General features: G+C 37.3%; 1 protein-coding gene across 1 annotated transcript; it reads right to left on the reverse strand.

Annotated features, from left to right (window-relative positions):
* Positions 1 to 893: 893 nt before the first annotated feature.
* Positions 894 to 18,703, reverse strand: LOC133525535 (probable methyltransferase-like protein 25). The gene is made up of 9 exons (XM_061861823.1): positions 18,562 to 18,703; positions 17,291 to 17,514; positions 15,963 to 16,135; positions 14,278 to 14,386; positions 11,917 to 11,996; positions 10,660 to 10,816; positions 7,440 to 7,628; positions 5,872 to 5,981; positions 894 to 1,268 (listed from the first exon to the last, which is right to left on the reverse strand). Exons 2-9 carry the CDS (start codon positions 17,502 to 17,504, stop codon positions 918 to 920), a joined length of 1,383 nt encoding a protein of 460 aa, XP_061717807.1. The 5' UTR covers positions 17,505 to 17,514; positions 18,562 to 18,703; the 3' UTR covers positions 894 to 917.
* Between the last annotated feature and the right edge of the window lie 243 nt (positions 18,704 to 18,946).

Genomic DNA, 18,946 nt, shown 5'->3' on the forward strand with positions numbered 1-18,946 from the left:
GTGCGCAAAGCCGAAGCAAACATGTAGAGGCCCTTTTGACACTTTAATGAAATGTAAGGGGTACACAGAGCTGATGCTGCCCTTGCCAGTGTCGTGGGACGCACGCAGAGGCTGCCAGGGTGTAAGGACTATTTGAGAATTAATGGAATCTAAAATGAACTGGGCTATTGGGTGTAAGCGATGGACCAAATACTGGGTTATGGGATAAAAAACCGGAACCTGCCTAATAAAACGGTATTCAATTTTATTTCCGGTCGGTGACTCGGCCCCACAAGATGGGCCCCCGCAAAAAGCGACATCTAGGATGGCTCAAGGGCAACACCGGTGTGGGCGGCTCAGGGGTGTCGAGAGGTGTACGCCGCGCCCTACCCAGTGGCTGATAACAGCCACTGTGCCAACTCGCGTCTGATGCTTGGTCCACTTCCACCCTGGAGCTTATAGCGACTCCACTCTGGCCGGCCTATTATTTTATTACTATATTATGGTGACCACCGGTTTGGCCTAGTGGGTAGTGACCCTGCCTACGAAGCTGATGGTCCCGGGTTCAAATCCTGGTAAACGCATTTATTTGTGTGATGAGCATGGATATTTGTTCCTGAGTCATGGGTGTTTTCTATGTATTTAAGTATTTATAAATAATTATATATTATATATATCGTTGTCTAAGTACCCTCAATACAAGCCTTATTGAGCTTACTGTGGGACTTAGTGTAATAATGTCCTATAATATTTGTTTATTTATTATTTATTATATAATTTTGTATTTCTGATGATCCTTATCAGATATCCCGATAATGCATGCACTCCGTTGGCGGCGAGGACTCTGAGTTTGTACCATTCTTACTTCATATTATTTTCAGATTATAACTAAACATTAGAGAAAAATAATAATATTCACTTATAAAAATATATATATTTCATCTTATAGCTACAATGCTGTGGCATCGCGGCGACAACACAGGATCAAACAACTTAACCAAAAACGTATTATTAAAACCATTCTCCTTCAAAAACAGTAATCTATCTAATAATATTAAACTCTCTATAACCTGAGCTAAACATAATCTTATTAAATAAAATAAAACCATATTTTTCCACTGGCAATCCGCTACTGTCAAAGAATCGGGAGGTAAAGTGTGAAAAAGATTTAATTTTAAAATGGAATCTGCCATTTTGAAGTACTCTTCGAAGTTTCGGCTTTTAGCTCCTACTCGCTTCAGTCTGCCTTCTGTTAATACGAAGTCGGGTTTGTGTTTCTTTATTATTGCCTGGAAGAAAAACGTGAATAAATTTCGAGTTAATCTCGTGATAAAATAAAGTAAATTATCATTTATTTCTTACATAATATAATCAGTACCTGGGCGACCGAGCATTGCTCGGTTATAACTATTTATTGTAATATGGTGGTGTATAGGTGATAATCTTAACTACATTTTTTTTACTAAATTAAACTTGTGTAAAACAATAAAAATTAAATATTATATATAAACTTAAACATATAAAAAAAAAAAAAACAAAAGTTAATCACCGGGCGAGATTCGAACCCGTAACACTCGTTTAGCAGTCCGCGTCTAGACCCGCTGGACCAGACGGACAGTGGCCGGCAACACGAAATTAGCGATCATATTCTGCGTCGAAAGAAAAACGCATGAAAACTCGAAAACACGCGTTTTCCCAAACATAAGACTAATCTAGATCGATTGTTTACCCCCAAAAACCCCCATATACCAAATTTCAGCAAAATCGTTAGAGCCGTTTCTGAGATCCCGGAAATATATATACATTAGGCAGCATACTTGGTCCTACGTTATTCATTGCATATATCAACGACATCATGTCGCTAGACCTTAAAAATAGTGAAGTTTTATGTTACGCCGATGACACAGCCATAGTGTTTCATGGTGACTCATGGCGGGACGCCTATGATGTGGCTACAGCAGGGTTACAACGACTATCCACTTGGCTAAACCAGAATCTTTTAACCCTTAACACTGACAAATCAAAATTTATCGGATTTCATAAAACAGCGGCATCATGTCCTCCACCTGCCTTTTCTTGTCTTAAAATCCACAGTCACATTTGCATAACACCGCCTACCTCTGCGTGCTCCTGTGACGGTATAAATAGAACCAGTTCACTCAGATACTTAGGCGTTATAGTCGACGAGAACCTTAACTTTAAAAAACATATTTCAGCGACGTCTGGTAGGGTTCGCAAACTTATATACACTATGAAACTTTTACGGGAGGTTGCGGATACTCACCTGCTTAGAGTTGTATATTTGGCTCTGTGTCAGTCTATTTTAAGTTATTGTATACTCGCTTGGGGTGGTTCTGCTAAATCAACTTTAATCACTTTAGAGCGAGCACAAAGAGCAGTTCTGAAAGTCTGCCTAGGACTCCCCCGACGGTATTCTACTTCTGAACTTTTTATTAAAGCGCACGTCTTAAGTGTTCGTAGATTGTTTTTACTGCGTGCTTCCCTTTACGTACACAATATGGTCAGTCGTCAGCCTAATCTACAAGACATGATACTAAAAAGAGTGTACAAAATTCCCAAGCCCCCTGTTAAAACTGCTTTTGCTATGAGATTCTCGGCTTATCTCTTTCCGCATTTATACAATAAATTAGTAAAAATCTGCGACATAAGGCACTGTAACTTAACTGAAGCAAAAAGGCATATCCAACCCCTATTACTTTCTTGGAACTATGATGAGTCAGAGGATATTTTGAAATGACTGTAGTAGACGACAATATTCAATTGCGTCTGCTCCCGAAAGATGAATAACTTCTACAGCTACTTTTCTTTTATTTTGTTTTCTCTCACATTTCGTAGTTATACACACGCACATATTCATACATACATACTCACATATATACACACATACCCTCACATAAACACTTTCACTTACATACAACTTACTGAGACCTTTTTAACTGTTTTTGTGCTTAGTTTGATAGTTAGTCATATAATTAAAAAAATCTTATTTAATTTAGCTTTAACAATAATGTATTCTGTTAAAATGAGAACCGCACCATTTCGATACTTCTCTGAGATTCCCACGTGACAGGCTGAGCCTAGTGTGGGGATCAATGTACTGCTGGTCTTGTAATGCCAAATTCTTGAAATAAATATTATTCTTATTCTTATATATATATATACAAGAATTGCTCGTTTAAAGGTATAAGATATATTGTCAATTAGTTTAAGAACAGACTAGACAAATACTTAACCAGCGTAAAGAATACATTTTAAGTGAAGATCACTCAAATACAGGCAACTATTAGTTGTTTCAACTGCCTGCCTGATTAATAAATAATAATAATAATAATTCAGAGAGAACGACCACCGGACTATCCGCGCCGTGTACAAGATCACCGCCTTTTGCATCTGACCCTTGATCCAACCACCTAGCGAGAGTCTCTCAAGGTGTTGGCCGAGACTCTTCGCTATGAGACCGTTCGCTGAAACGACTATCGGGACAATGATCGTCGAATCAACATCCCACATGGCGGTTATCTCGTGAGCCAAGTCTAGGTACTTGCTGGACTTGTCCTTCTCGGCTTTCACGAGATTCTCATCATGGGGGATGGTGATGTCGACGAGCACGGCCCGGCGTTGCGATCGATCTATGTAGCCAATAAGCTTGACATTTTGTTGGTTGTGCCCGGTAAGATGGCGCTAGATATTTAACTAATTTAACACATATTGGTGAAAGAATAAGGAACAAAATCAAATGGTGTTCTTAGTTTTAATAATCTGTCGAAAGATGGCAGTAAATGTACTGGGCTACAAAATTTTCTTTGACAATACACCTCTATTTCAAATTCTCTTGGATAAGATAAAGCATTCACGTTTACTGACAACATATAGGTATTATAATAATTAAAACAGACTGATGCTGTGTCTTGTCTCTGAATACAACAAATAATTAGAGAAAATGAGTAATTATTATACCACCATACCATACTGCAATAGTAATCTACAATTTGAAACAAAATAGGTACTAAGTAATAAATACACCAAAAAGTCTTTTATAACTTACACCTGAATATCATTTATTTTCAGGTTACTAAAGTATTTTTCAAACTCGAAGGTTAGGCTTATGAAGTGTGGAATTAAAAGGAGGAAAATCTCTTATGGCAGAACTATTGCAAAAGTGACCAGCTTTCAGGTTTAAATAATAGTTCCTAATCTCTCCGGTGGCGCTAGGTAGGCTCATGGATTACATGAACCATAGAGGTATAATAATATAGAGATGGTGGAGGGGCAACAAATAACCCGACCAAATTACGTAGGTTTGGGTATGTTGTCAGGAATGTTAAAATGTGTTTTTAATTTTGTCGCATTGCGTATGTTCTGTCCCTCACGGGCGCACGCGTATAGCACATCTATATCAATACTAGGTCTATGACATTTTATTTCGGTGTATTGTGGTGGCGCCGCCTATTTAATGTTTTTTGATGGACACTTTTCATACATAGAGATGTTCCTCCTTTTATTCCACACTCCATAGTTAGGCTGACACAGTAAGTCAAAAAGCAATGATAGGGTTGTGACAATTCAAATTAGAAACGACTTTTTTACAATTCTCGATTATCTGCAAAGGCCATATTATCGATTCTATTGGTGATGATTTATATAAGTACCTAAACATACCTTCATAATTGGACGGGATTGAAACGATTTGACACGAGCGGAATCGATTCTGACGTTTAGACAATAAATGTGTGTTTGCCAACTACCTGCAAGTCGACACTTGGTCGACACTCGGTTGGGAGGTGTCATGGCGGGCAGATGGCTGGGCAAGCACACGATTACAATTGGGTACTTGACACATGTTGAATATTATAACAAAATTTACTTAAATGGATAGAAAATGAGCCATCCATTATGAAAAAGTGGAATTTAAAAAATTATATTGAGATTATAAAAAAAATACAAGGCTCCGAAGTCTCAAAAAAAAATTTTTTTTTTGTCTTTCAAAAATAGAAAATAAAATGGTACCATTCGATTCCTTACTTTTTATTGAAAAATAAATTGTATGACACCTATACACATAAAAGCAATATTTCAGGGTCAAAATGGCAATTTCCTTCATCTTCCATACATTTAGGACAGACTTATGTAATGTGACGTCACATCACCTTATCATTTTGTTAGAGGCGTCTCAATCGTCGACTGCGAGCGTCAGACTTTAACTCTCATTTCTGACCTTTGTGTTGCTTAAATGCCATGAGTCATATATATACATTTGATCCTCAGGAAAATCAAGATCGTTTGACATTATTTACAAAAAACAGTCAAGTAGCCACCACCCACCTTACAGAAAACAGCAGCCAAATAACACTAGACCCTACTCATAGTGTTGTGTTCCTGCCGGTGAGTAAGGTTGCCAGAGCTCAACGAGGGGGGGCGGGTTTAGGGTCGGCAACGCGCATGTAAATCCTCTGGAGTTGAAGGCGTACATAGGCTACGGAGACTGCTTACCATCCGGCGGGCCGTATGCTTGTTTGCCACCGACCTAGTATAAAAAAAAAAAAAGTAGCCAATTTGTATTTTATTTACCACCCTGTCATACAACGGAGACAAGACGTCACAGGTTCGTTGGATAAGTAAAGCCCAAATTACAAATATCAGCATAAAATGCAAAGGCCGGACTGCGCACTATATAAGGCCGGACATTTAGCCCTAAAAGCCGGACATGTTCTTTTTATTGCCAAACATAATGTTTTTACAGCTGGGCTATTGAAAAAAGTATCTGACAAAAAGCCTGACAAAAGCCGGACAGGCCGAACACGTATATTTGGCCGGACGCGACCGCAAAAAGCCAAACATGTTCGGCTAAAGCCGGACACCTGGCAAGCCTACCTGCAGCAGCGCCCGGTGCAGCAGGCTGCGCGGCGGCGGCGCGCGGGCGGCGGCGACGCGCTCCAGGGACTGCGCGGCCAACATACGCGCGTTACGGCCTAGCGTGAAGCCTACAATCAAATAAAAAAAAAATATATATATTATTATTTTTGACGAACAGTTTGGCCTAGTGGGTAGTGACCCTGCCTACGAAGCCGATGGTCCCGGGTTCAAATCCTGGTAAGGGCATTTATTCGTGTGATGAGCATGGATATTTGTTCCTGAGTCATGGGTGTTTTCTATGTATTTAAGTATTTATATATTATATATATCATTGTCTAAGTACCCTCAACACAAGCCTTATTGAGCTTACCGTGGGACATAGGCAATTTGTGTAATAATGTTCTATAATATTTATTTATTTATTTATAGGGACATTCTTACACAAATCTATTCCCAGTCCACTATAACTTGGACCTTTTTAAATCGAGAGTGAATAGACATCTTTTAGGTAAGCGTGTTCCATCCTAGACTGCATCGGCACTTTCCATCAGGTGAGATTGTAGTCAAATGCTTACCTTTTCGTAATAAAAAAAAATTGACTAAGTAAGACTTGTGTTGTGGGTACTCGGACAACGATATACAGGCCGTTCCAAGACTATGGGACATCAAGGGAAAGTACATCAAATATAAGAGATAGGATATTTTGCTAAAAGGAGACTTTATTTTATTTTCAAAACTGAGTAATACTGCATTCAAAGATTTAAAAAAAGTAAGTTACTTTGTCTGGAAATCGAACCGACTCAAATGTGAAAAAAAAACATCTTGTATTTTTATGATGCCAATCGAAAGAATGCATAAAAAAGAATGATATCGCAAAAGAAATGAATAGAGTAAAAATTTTGATTAAAATTTCAAGATTCGGTTTAATTCCCAGAAAAAGTAAGCAATTTTCAATTTTTTTTTAGAAATTCTTTCAATGCAATATTACTTACTTTTAAAAACAAAATACAGTCTTCTTTCAGCAAAATATCCTATCTACGATATTTAAGATACTTTCCCTTGATGTCCCATAGTCTTGGGACGCCCTGTATACAATATACATAGAAAACATCTATGACTCAGGAACAAATATCTGTGCTCATCACACGAATAAATGCCCTTACAAGGATTCGAACCCAGGACCATTGGCTTCATAGGCAGGGTCACTACCCAGACACACACACAGACATATTCACAAAAACAACCGCGCCGATCGCATATATTATATATTATGACTAGGATATATAATGACCGACCTGTCAAAAAGGGACCCGTCTGAAAATCAGCGCTAAGTATATATCTAGCAATAAAGCTGAGACAGGTACCCATTGCCTATACCAAAAAACCAGATAGTTAAAAATTTACTAGCTAAATTGTTTGTGATTTTTTTTGGATAAATTATTTTTGTGCAATTAAGCGTATTTTGTTTTATCTCACGTTGTATGTTATTTTTTTATTTTGTATCTTTGGTAGTTGGGGCGATAAATATTTTTTATCTTTATCTTATCTTTATTTTACCCACTAGGCCAGGCCGGTGGTCAACATACCTCTTAGATGCTCGGACATGGGGAGCCCCGCTCCGCTCGCGTCCTGGAAGTCATCGAATAATGTCGACTTCTGTATCTCTTCGCTGAGGAGGTGGTAGCAGCAGGGCACGTTGAAAACTGCACTCGTGGTTGGCTGCGACACGAATATTCGCAGGGAGGACGGGCCGAGGTCGCCGCAGGTGTGGAGGCCTAGACAAGTAAACGTAAACTGAGTTATCAATTAATACATTTAAGAATGATGTAAAGCGTAAACTTATTTCTAAAGCTTATTATACCACACAAGACTACATGAATGATAAAACAACGTGGGATTAATTGTGATTCGAAATGATTAATTATTTATTATATGTTGCGACTGCAACTTAATATTATATAAAAATCAATGCAGTAGCTAAACGCAGCCGTCGGGCTCGGCTATTATTCGGAGGCTTTTTAAAAGCACCAATAGAAGCGCTCCACATAATCTGTATCGCGGCCAATTGGAAGCATTTAAATCTAAACCTTTTGTACTGATCAAGTCAAATATTGAAAATCACTCTTGCATCATCCTCCATACTTTCAACACCTATTTTCTACATTGAACCGTTTTGACAAGAACCCTTGTAAACCAGTACCTTTGGGAAGATTATACTTCACTTCATTATACATCGAAGTTTTATTTAAGTCGTCGACATCCTGACCTGCACGGCGGCTACATTATATTTGAATAATGATGATGGAATGGATATCCAATGCATGTATTTCCTTTGTTGTTTTTATTATAATTGTTTGACATTTAGAATTTATTCTAGAAACAATCTAGACTAGTATTTTTTATACAATTTTTTTTCGTATGACTATATTTTGTGAAATTTTTAGTATTAAATTTGATCTATGAATTATATTCATTAGTATTATATATGGAATAATATTTACAACATCAATAAATTACTGTCTTACTATTCATAAGTGTTTGTTGTTAGGCCTACATGAATAAAGTATATTTGAATTGAATTGAAACAGATCATAGGGATATATACAAACCATAGAGAAATAAGAAGTACATAGAGTGCCCACTCCATACATCAGTTTTGGTACCAAGTAAGCGTAGGAGTTGATAATATTAGCTGAAAATCGTTAAGCACTAGACTTTTTGTTTGCCGCGACATCTATTGTCGAGTAGCTGTACTGAGAGTTCCGCTACTTGACCCTAGATGTAGACTACGACAATAATAGTATTTTTGGTAACGAAACCGTTGTATGGAGCACTCTTGGTTTTCTTAATTCTCTTTGATACAAACAGAAAATAATATATTTATTTTTCCGACAGATAATATAGTCAGGTGACAACCAAAACTTACCGATTGCATAAAAATAAACGAAAATATACCCCGTTTTGTTATTAATATTGATGACTTTGAATTTGTGGTAGTAGTTTTATTTTTATACTACGTCGGTGGCAAACAAGCATACGGCCCGCCTGATGGTAAGCAGTTTCCGTAACCTATGTACGCCTGCAACTCCAGAGGAGTTACATGTGCGTTGCCGACCCTAAACCCCCCTACCCCTCGTTGAGCTCTGGCAACCTTACTCACCGGCAGGAACATAACACTATGAGTAGGGTCTAGTGTTATTTGGCTGCGGTTTTCTGTAAGGTGGAGGTACTTCCCCAGTTGGGCTCTGCTCTAGATCTGGAATAACATCCGCTGTGCCCTACCACACAAAGCGAGATGACATTCACAATGCCCATACCTCTCTTTTGGATGTAGTTTAAGGACGTACCCGGGTCCAACTACTGAGTTTTGGTTTTTGACGATATGGTCTTATATAAACAGAAGAACTTAAGTTATATCTTTTATTCTCGAAGTCTAACTAAAGACGTCAAGATTATAAGCCTTCACAGATCAATAGTACACACGATGAAAACAACACTTATCTATTTTCGTTTCTGGATATAATTTAGCCTAATATTACTATAGCCAACTCTTTACTTCATTAACACTTAAGTTTACAAAATTTTGTCTTTGTAATATATGTTTCTTTTTTTTTAATTTATTTCAGTAAAAACTGGATACTTTGTAGTTTCGCACGTACTAAAATCGTGAGTATTCGATTTGCAACCAAGTAATTTTTAGGAACCGAAAAACCAAATAAGATTGAACCAGAAACCAGATAATATTGGCCAGTAAGATTTTGGATTTACTCTTATGAACTCCAAGCTTAGGCAGAACCACAATAAGAATTTAATTATTTCAATTTTATTTATTCAAAGACCAACTGAGATCAATATTGTTAAATAAGTTTTTGGTACAAGCTTTTATCGCTGACTGTACTTTTCTTTCCACAGGCAACTAATACTCATCGAGCCAATTCTAAAAACCCCAAACACAATTAGGTTGCGTTGTTTTATCACAGAGTTCCTATGTCCACCTCTTGTCTCCATCATCAGATCAGCTCGATGGTACCATAACATTGCATTGTCACCCGACTTACATATGTATGTAAATTTTCAGCTCAATCGGAAACCGGGAAGTGGATCAAATTGAATTTGCAAGATTTGATTACAAACAGACAACGGTCAGGTGAAAGTAAATAAAAGCTTGTAAGAAGATACGCTTTACCTATAGTTTTTAGTACTATTTTCGATTTGGTGTCAAATTCACACACTGACATTGAACCAGCATCAATATATGTGGAAAGCATACATTAGTGAATATTTCTACACCGTGTTTTTTTTTTATTTGCGTTATTTTCGAGGGTGCATTCCTGAGCTTAAATTAAGTAACTTTCCCAAAGACACCGATATTCTAATTAACTCCATTTCGGAGATAATCAATCATTATTTTTTATATTATAAGGCCCTTACGAGCGTGTACACTTGCCTTAGGGCCTGTTTACTTATTGATTAGTGTTTAGTGCGAGTTCATACATTTGCTACTAACGTACGTACTATCTCGGACGATCGATGTTAGAAATGACATTGATATGTCACAGTTTTCAATTGTTTGGTTGAGTTAAATGTAATGCCCGTGTTACAACAACGCTATATGCAACATTTAGTTACTTTTTATAAAAATAAAAATAGTAAAAATAAAACAGAATTTTTTTTTTTTTTTTAATTAACTATGCCATTTAGTTTCCTTAAACGTACTTACCGAAACCCCAGAGTTAACGCAATTCAATAAAAACACGGTGTATACTTAAATGATCTGATATCACACAAATAACCAAAAATGCATACCTGTAAGCACCACGTTGACATCTTCGTGTGAGATCTCAGGAAAGCTTTCCTTCACAACTGTTGCCAGATCAGTCTTCTCGGTGACGAAGAGTTGGGCGAAACGGTGGAGGTGCTCCGTCCCGCGGGAACCGGTGTTGGATATGGCGTGCCATTGTTTCTATCAAATATCAAACATTTATTCAGCAAATAGGCCACAGGGGCACTTTCACATGTCCATTTTTACAAACAATAAATAAAAAAATAAAAACCATTACAAATATCGAATCTATGAAATAATAAATACTTTATTAGAGATGTATACTGTCTCTAAATGTCAAATGTACAGTAAATACAATAAAACATTGAATTTTTAATCAAATAAATCTTCATCACAGTTTTAAAAGGATTTTTCATCTCTCCTACTCGGAAAGTTCATCATTCATAGGCTGAAAGCCGGGTGGAAAATCGCATTTCCCACCCTAGAGTGGAAAGTAATGTTTTAATTTGTACTTCGAGCAACGGCTCTCATATTAGCTTCCGCATTTTTATACCAAGTATTATCGAAATTAAATGTCAATTGCATTGCATTATTTACAAAATATACAACTTGTATTAAATATTTAAATGTATGAAATAAATATAAATATATGTTAATAAAATAATTTTTCAATTTTGACCATGAACAATGTTTTAAATATTATCATTACATTAAATTCATTAAATTCCACTTTTTTTAAGGCGTGTAAACATTAAGGCCGTTTTAGACACATCCGAATTTAAGATCGGATTGTCTATGGTTTTAGATTTTTTTCCGATCCAAATGTAAATGGCGCCAATTCCTGCAGTCATAACTCATAACCAATGCCGGATTTAGAGGTCTGGAGGCCTCGGGCAATAAAGGAGTGGAGGCCCCCTGGCCCCAAATTTTTTCCAAATAAAATGGTAAATTTACCGAATTGTCTATTGTGGGGGGGGGGGGGGGGCTCTTTTGTGGAGGCCCGGGGCAGTAGCCCCGGTTGCCCTCCCCTAAATCCGGCCCTGCTCATAACCTACATTTCTTGTTTGTGTTTGACTTTCCTCATAGTCGAAATGAAAAGTAGAGTGTTTAACTCTGGTAAAAGTAACCATCTCACCAAACTTCGAGCGCCAAAATATCTTGCGTGATATGGTTCACTTTCGACCCTTGGTTAACAATCTACTATTTTATACGAATTACGTTCAAATTTTATTTTCTTATAGGATCATTTGTCCATCTGTCTGACAGACTGAGTAGAGTACCTGAATAAGTTTGCCTCTCGCCTCAGCACTGGCTAGACTAGTTGCATCGCAGTCTACCGTGAGGCAGCGTAGCTTGTAACCTGTAATATAATTGTTATTTGTGTCCCAAGGGAGGAAAAGTAGGACATCGCGTGCCGCGTGTAAAATTGTCACCCGAGCTGAAGGCGAGGGTGGCAAACACGCGGGATGGAATGTCCTACGATTCTTCCCGTGGTGCGCATACTATTTTTCTGCTCGACGGAGGCGGAAAGCGACAACTTCGTTTAGCGTCGCGGGAGCAAAATTGATGCTTTCCGCCCGGAGGGCAGAAAAAATATTTTCATACCAATAACACATTTTTCTTATCTATATGTATACTTTGTACATAACGCTTGATAACACGTTAAACGCCAGACCAAAATATTCATTTTTTCTTTAAAAAAAACTTGATGTAAATTAAATTATTACTTTGATATGTATATAGATATATATTTTATTTTGTTATTGGAGGTTTAGTTAAAAAGTTATTAAAAAAAAAAAACTCGCGGTCACCGATGACCCCCGTGGCGCTGTGAAGTTCATATTTCAAAAACCGTTACCATGACGCCACGCCGGTCCCCCCGCCGGCCACGCCGGTCACTGTGCCGGTCATTATACTGTCACATTCGCACCCGCTAAAATATGCTTATAATATAAAATTTAACTGCTTTGGCATTGTGTGACAATAGCTTGGTTTGGCAATTCCTGCTACTGGTTCAAGAAGATACGCTGTTTTTGTTTATTTTTGTTAATTTTGGGTTTTTATGATGTTTTTTTTGTGGAATGCATGTATCAGGTGTGTGTCTGCATTGGGAAATTTATTTTTTCTTATTTTTTGATAATTGTCGTGTATCTCCAGATAATTGAAATTAATTTCTATTAATTATATAATTATTGCAAATACTTAATTATATAAATTATAGAATTAAAGCTGTGATTTGAAAAAAATGCCTTGTTTTTTTCATTTTTTCAACAAATCTACTATGTCACTAACTGCACCCACGTCCCAAGCCACCGTTTTACTAACGAGCGCCATGCCGGTCCCTTGCATACAACGCATTGCTTATAACTGCTACACGCGGCGCAGGATAGCGTCTTAAAAACAGGTTTAACACGAGGTCACCGGTGCCCCCCATGGCGTGTTGCAGTTGACTTCGTGAGGTCGCCGGTGCCCCCCATGGCGTTCAACGTGTTAAAAAAAAAGTGGCTGTGACATAATCGGACAGACAGACGGATATGACGAATCTATAAGGGTTCCGTTTTTTGCCATTTGGCTACGGAACCCTAAAAACGCTATACTATGTTTTGGCATAATTCGGTTTCTCACGATTTTGCGTTGTTTTATCAAATGACCTGAATTTGCGAGCCCGAATATCTATGATTGGACGGAATCATAGGGGTTTTATGTGATGTGTCATTTGTGTACCTATCTAATGCAATAAATAAATACAATACCTATAGGTTAATAATTCCAGATATTGTTATATGACACCTGACTTATCGTATCGAATAATCTATATGGTCAAGAAGTGACCGAAGAAACTTATGCATGTACATTAGATAAAAACCGGTTTCTTCTTATGTCGGTTCTATGTTTACGCGGCACACCACCAGGCCGGCCGGCCATTTCGTCGCTCGTCAAATAAACCGTTTTTTTGGGTTACAATATACGAGTAAAGTTCTTAAAATGTTCGTGTTCTTATAAAAGTTCGGAGGAAAACCGAAATAATCCGGTTTTTACCGGTATTCTATAAACCGGTTCAGAGCGTTGGTAGCCGCGCGCGTCAGTTGACGTTTTTGGCGATCAAAGGCTATATAGACATATAATTTTTTTATTTAACACCACATTGAAAAATGTTTACAGGCATTGCTACAAAACATTACAAGCCTTAAAATGAAACTTAATTACGCACAAATTTATGTTTACATGTAGATATAAAAAAAACTTTTACAGTACATATGGTGCTACTTTAGCGCACTAGTGCGAAAATTAGCATATTACGTTACTGTGTCGAACATTTAAAAGGCCATATGTACTGTAAAACGTTGTACGATACATGTGCAAATAGGTAATTCGCAACTCGTGTCGATTTAAAACACTCCCTTCGGTCGTGTTTTAATTTATCGCCACTCGTTTCGAATTTCCTATTTTTCGCACTTGTATCGTAATGTACTATTAAAATTATGATGCTAAAAAGGAGCGAACCTCAGCATGTGTTGCAGCAGGCTTACCTACTACAACGCTTGTTTTCAGGCCGACCCTTCGTACAGTACGAATTTGCTTGCTGCTTGTCGGATTAAGGGTTAATAAAAGTTTCCCATAAACACCCTAGTATTACAAACCATGGCTGGCGGTCACCAGCAGATGGCCGCGGCCGCCGCCCGCCTCCAGCGAGCAGGACGCCGACACCGTGCGGTGCAAGGAGGACAGCAGGCGGGACATTATGCGAACCTGAAGTACAAAATGATAGAAGTAGTACTTACTTACTTGACGACCGGTTTGGCCTAGTGGGTAGTGACCCTGCCTACGAAGCTGATGGTCCCGGGTTCAAATCCTGGTAAGGGCATTTATTCGTGTGTTAAGCATGGATATTTGTTCCTGAGTCATGGGTGTTTTCTATGTATTTAAGTATTTATAAATATTTATATATTATATATATCGTTGTCTAAGTACCCTCAATACAAGCCTTATTGAGCTTACTGTGGGACTTAGTCAATTTGTGTAATGTGTAACATAGCAGCAAAGCTATGTGAATAAATAAATAATAAATAAATATTATAGGACATTATATAATATTTATTTATTATTTATTTATTCACATAGCTTTGCTGCTATGTCACTCTGTACAACCTGGTTAGATATGATTGTGATCATGTATGTAGGTAAAAAAAAAAAAAAAATTATACAGCGGTATTCATATATAAAAATACGGTACGCGATACTTAAATACGGTATGGCAACCCTAGGTATAGTTCATCGAAGTAAATAAGTAAATAAATAATAAATAAATAAATATTACAGGACATTATTACACAAATTGACTAAGTCCCACAGTAAGCTCAATAAGGCTTGTGTTGAGGGCACTTAGACAACGATATATATAATTTATAAACATTTATAAATACTTAAATACATAGAAAACACCCATGACTCAGGAACAAATATCCATGCTCATCACACGAATAAATGCCCTTACCAGGATTTGAACCCGGGACCATCAGCTTCATAGGCAGGGTCACTACCCACTAGGCCAAACCGGTCGTAAAAGTCAGTAAATATTCTTTATTGCAAGACAAAGAAAACTAATTTAGGAATAAGAAAGGTAGCAACAGGCTGTTATCACTGCAAGCAATCTCTTCCAACCTAAAATTTTAACTGATAAATCGAAACTGCCATTGGGCATAGAGAAATAAGAAGTAATAGAGTACTCCATACATCAGTTTTGGTACCAAAATGATTATTATATTCGCAGTCGACATCTAGCATCAAGTAGCGGAACTCTCAGTACTGCTACTCGACAATAGATGTCGTGGCAAACAAAAAGTCTAATGCTCAACGATTTTCAGCTAATATTATAACCAGAGTAAGAGTAGGAGTTGAAAATAGAGTTTTTTTTTTTTTATACTACGTCGGTGGCAAACAAGCATACGGCCTGCCTGATGGTAAGCAGTCTCCGTAGCCTATGTACACCTGCAACTCCAGAGGAGTTACATGCGCGTTGCCGACCCTAACCCCACCCCCCTCGTTGAGCTCTGGCAACCTTACTCACCGGCAGGAACACAACACTATGAGTAGGGTCAAGTGTTATTTGGCTGCGGTTTTCTGTAAGGTGGAGGTACTTCCCCAGTTGGGCTCTGCTCTAGATCTGGAATGCTATCTGCTGTGCTGTGCCCTACCACACAAGGCGAGATGACATTCACATTGCCCATACCTCTCTTTTGGACGTAGTTTAAGGACATACCCGGGTCCAAATCCGGTCCAAATACAGTTCCGGTTACTCTGGTACACCTCACTCTGGTGGACAAACCTCATAACTCTTCTTAGGGTTCATGAACTCCTTGACTGGTATCTCCTGCGGTAATACTCCACCTCTGTCTTTTATGCGTTCTTCTAGTTGATCTACTGACAAGCAGTACTCGTTGTTCACTGACAGACAATGCTTGCGTGCTGTATGTATCCACAGGCCAAGAGGTGATTTGTCTGGAATGATATTATAATAGTACATAGGTAGCATATATAACACAACACAACACAACAAAATTAATTTGGTACCTCAAAAAGTCATTTAAACAAGTCAATTATTACAAAAACAAAAAAGCGGCCAAGTGCGAGTCGGACTCGCCCATGCAGGGTTCCGTACCATTTATGACGTATAAAAAAAAACTACTTACTAGATCTCGTTCAAAGCAATTTTCGGTGGAAGTTTGCGTGATAATGTACATCATATATTTTTTTTAGGTTTATCATTCTCTTATTTTAGAAGTTTTTTTGGGGGGGGGACACATTTTACCACTTTGGAAGTGTCTCTCGCGCAAACTATACAGTTTAGAAAAAAATGATATTAGAAACCTCAATAACCTTTTTGTGAAGACCTATCCATAGATACCCCACACGTATGGGTTTGATGAAAAAATTTTTTTAAGTTTCAGTTCTATGTATGGGGAACCCCCAAAATTTATTGTTTTTTTTTTTCTATTTTTGTGTGAAAATCTTAATGCGGTTCATAGACTACGTCTACTTACTAAGTTTGAACAGTATAGTTCTCATAGTTTCGGAAAAAAGTCGCTGTGACATAAACGGACAGACAGACGGACATGACGAATCTATAAGGGTTCCGTTTTTTGTCATTTGGCTACGGAACCCTAAAAACTTCACTATTCACTATATTTCTATGCTGCTATCTAAATTAAATAGGTACCTACTTTGAAGTCTTATATAACTTGTATATAATATCAAAGATAATTTGAAATAGAGGTGTATTGTCAAAGAAAATTTTGTAGCGACGTAAAGTCAGTACCATCTTTCGACACATAATTAAAACTTTTAAAACGCCATTTGACTTTGATCCTTATTCCTGATTCTTATCTAATAGATCAAAGTCCAAAGGTAAAAGCAGCATCATTTCGAGCGATGGCGCCATAACCTTTAGGTAGTGCACGGTAAGATGGCGCCACCAATTTAATTATGTGTCGAAAGAAGGCAGTAAACTTACGTCGCTACAAAGTTTTCATTAACAACACACCTCTATTTCAAATTCTTTTTGATAATATATTATTTTTCTTTAGTTTTAATGGATAAACTGGTGGTATTTGTGGCCAGAGCATTAGTTTGATTATAAAATTACTGTAAGCTTACCACACTCATCACTATGAGCACTCCAGAACTCCTCAACAGCCTGTTCCAAGTTCATTCCATCCAGAGATTCCCTCAACTCCTTAGGCAGGAGCGTCTCCCAATGGTTGTGAGTCAGGAACTCAACCATATGGCAGTTGGCAAGTGGCAGTAGGGGGGTTAAGTAGGAAAGTAGTGAATCTATGTGCTTGTGGAGTTTTAGCATGGTTGGGTCCATGGCGATGAATCTGAAATGAATAAATATAGTCTTTGAAGTCAGGGCACTTCAATCTTTTTGACCTAACATGCCACATTGTTTTTACAGCGGGACTTGCAGATACCATAGTATCTCTCTATTTCTGGGCTAAACTGGCAGGCTCATAGTTTGGACAGCCCTGTTTTATGTGGGTTTTGCATACGCATATGGCATATTTGCAACGTTTGGGCCAGGTAGGGAACAGTTCGGGGCTTAAAACTTAATTTTTGACAGGGCTAATAGTTTGTGGGGTATTTTTATTTTATTTTTGTATTCATATATAATAATCTAGTATTAACATTTTTGTTTTTAGTCAGCTTTATTTTAATCAACTATTTTTGTACAATATTATGTTAACATCTCCAGATTTAATGTATTTTTAACCATAGAGACTATACATCTCTATTGTATTGTAGTAATTATTTATTTTAAGATTATTATAATGTAATGTTTACCCAGGTATTGGCTGTTGTATTTATAAATGTTGTTATGTATTTTTCATGTCACTATATGATGTTACTATAATGTTGTACTGACTTGTAAAAGAGCCCTTGAGGTCTACTTGCAGAATAATTTTTTGAATTTTGAAGTTGTAGTTACCATGCACTTATTAGCATTCAGAAATTGACATATGAAAACAGATATAAGGTACCTTTTTGCCTGGAAAAGTAAGTATGCATTGATCACAACATTGTTATTATAAAATAATGAAGAATAATCATTACAAACTATCATTTTTATTTGTGAGAAACTATGTGAATAAAAAAGATCCTGCAGCTGTTTGAAGTTGCAGGTTTGGATCGAGAGTTGTAGTAGGTGGCAATCACAATAGATCAGGAATGGTCGCAGTGATATTTAGGCTGTAGAGCCTTACATAGCCCCTGACAAAGAAGAAGAAGAAGAATGTGAATAAAAGCCACTTTGTGGTGGAAAATCTTAATATTTTTTTTATATTTAATGTAACTTGTAGATCAAAATAATTTGATAATAGGGATTTTTTCAAATGGCTTAAATTTAAATGTAAACTATAATCACTTACCTAAATTATTCTAAAATGATACACCAGCATCATAAGGATTATTAGACGGTATTTTCAAGAGTGCACACGTCTTTTTATACTGTGCTCTTATCTTCTCTGCCATATCCAGTATATCATGATCCTCAGAGTTAGTGCGAGGGAAGGCATCGATTAGTTCCTTGACTTTGGTCAGCTGGATTAATATTTTGTCGGAATATTTTGTTTCTGTATTCTCGTTAATGTTTAAATGATGAGTCACTGTGCCTAAGTAATATCCTGTGGAAGAATAATATTATTTTTAGAATAAAGTTAAGGAGTTCAAGACCAGTAAATAAAATAGAATAATGCAAAGCTTTCTATTTGAAATTACAATAGATTATTTGGCAATTTCTTTTATACATGAATA

Source organism: Cydia pomonella, chromosome 15 (genome assembly GCF_033807575.1).
Source record: "Cydia pomonella isolate Wapato2018A chromosome 15, ilCydPomo1, whole genome shotgun sequence".
Lineage (NCBI taxonomy): Eukaryota > Metazoa > Arthropoda > Insecta > Lepidoptera > Tortricidae > Cydia > Cydia pomonella.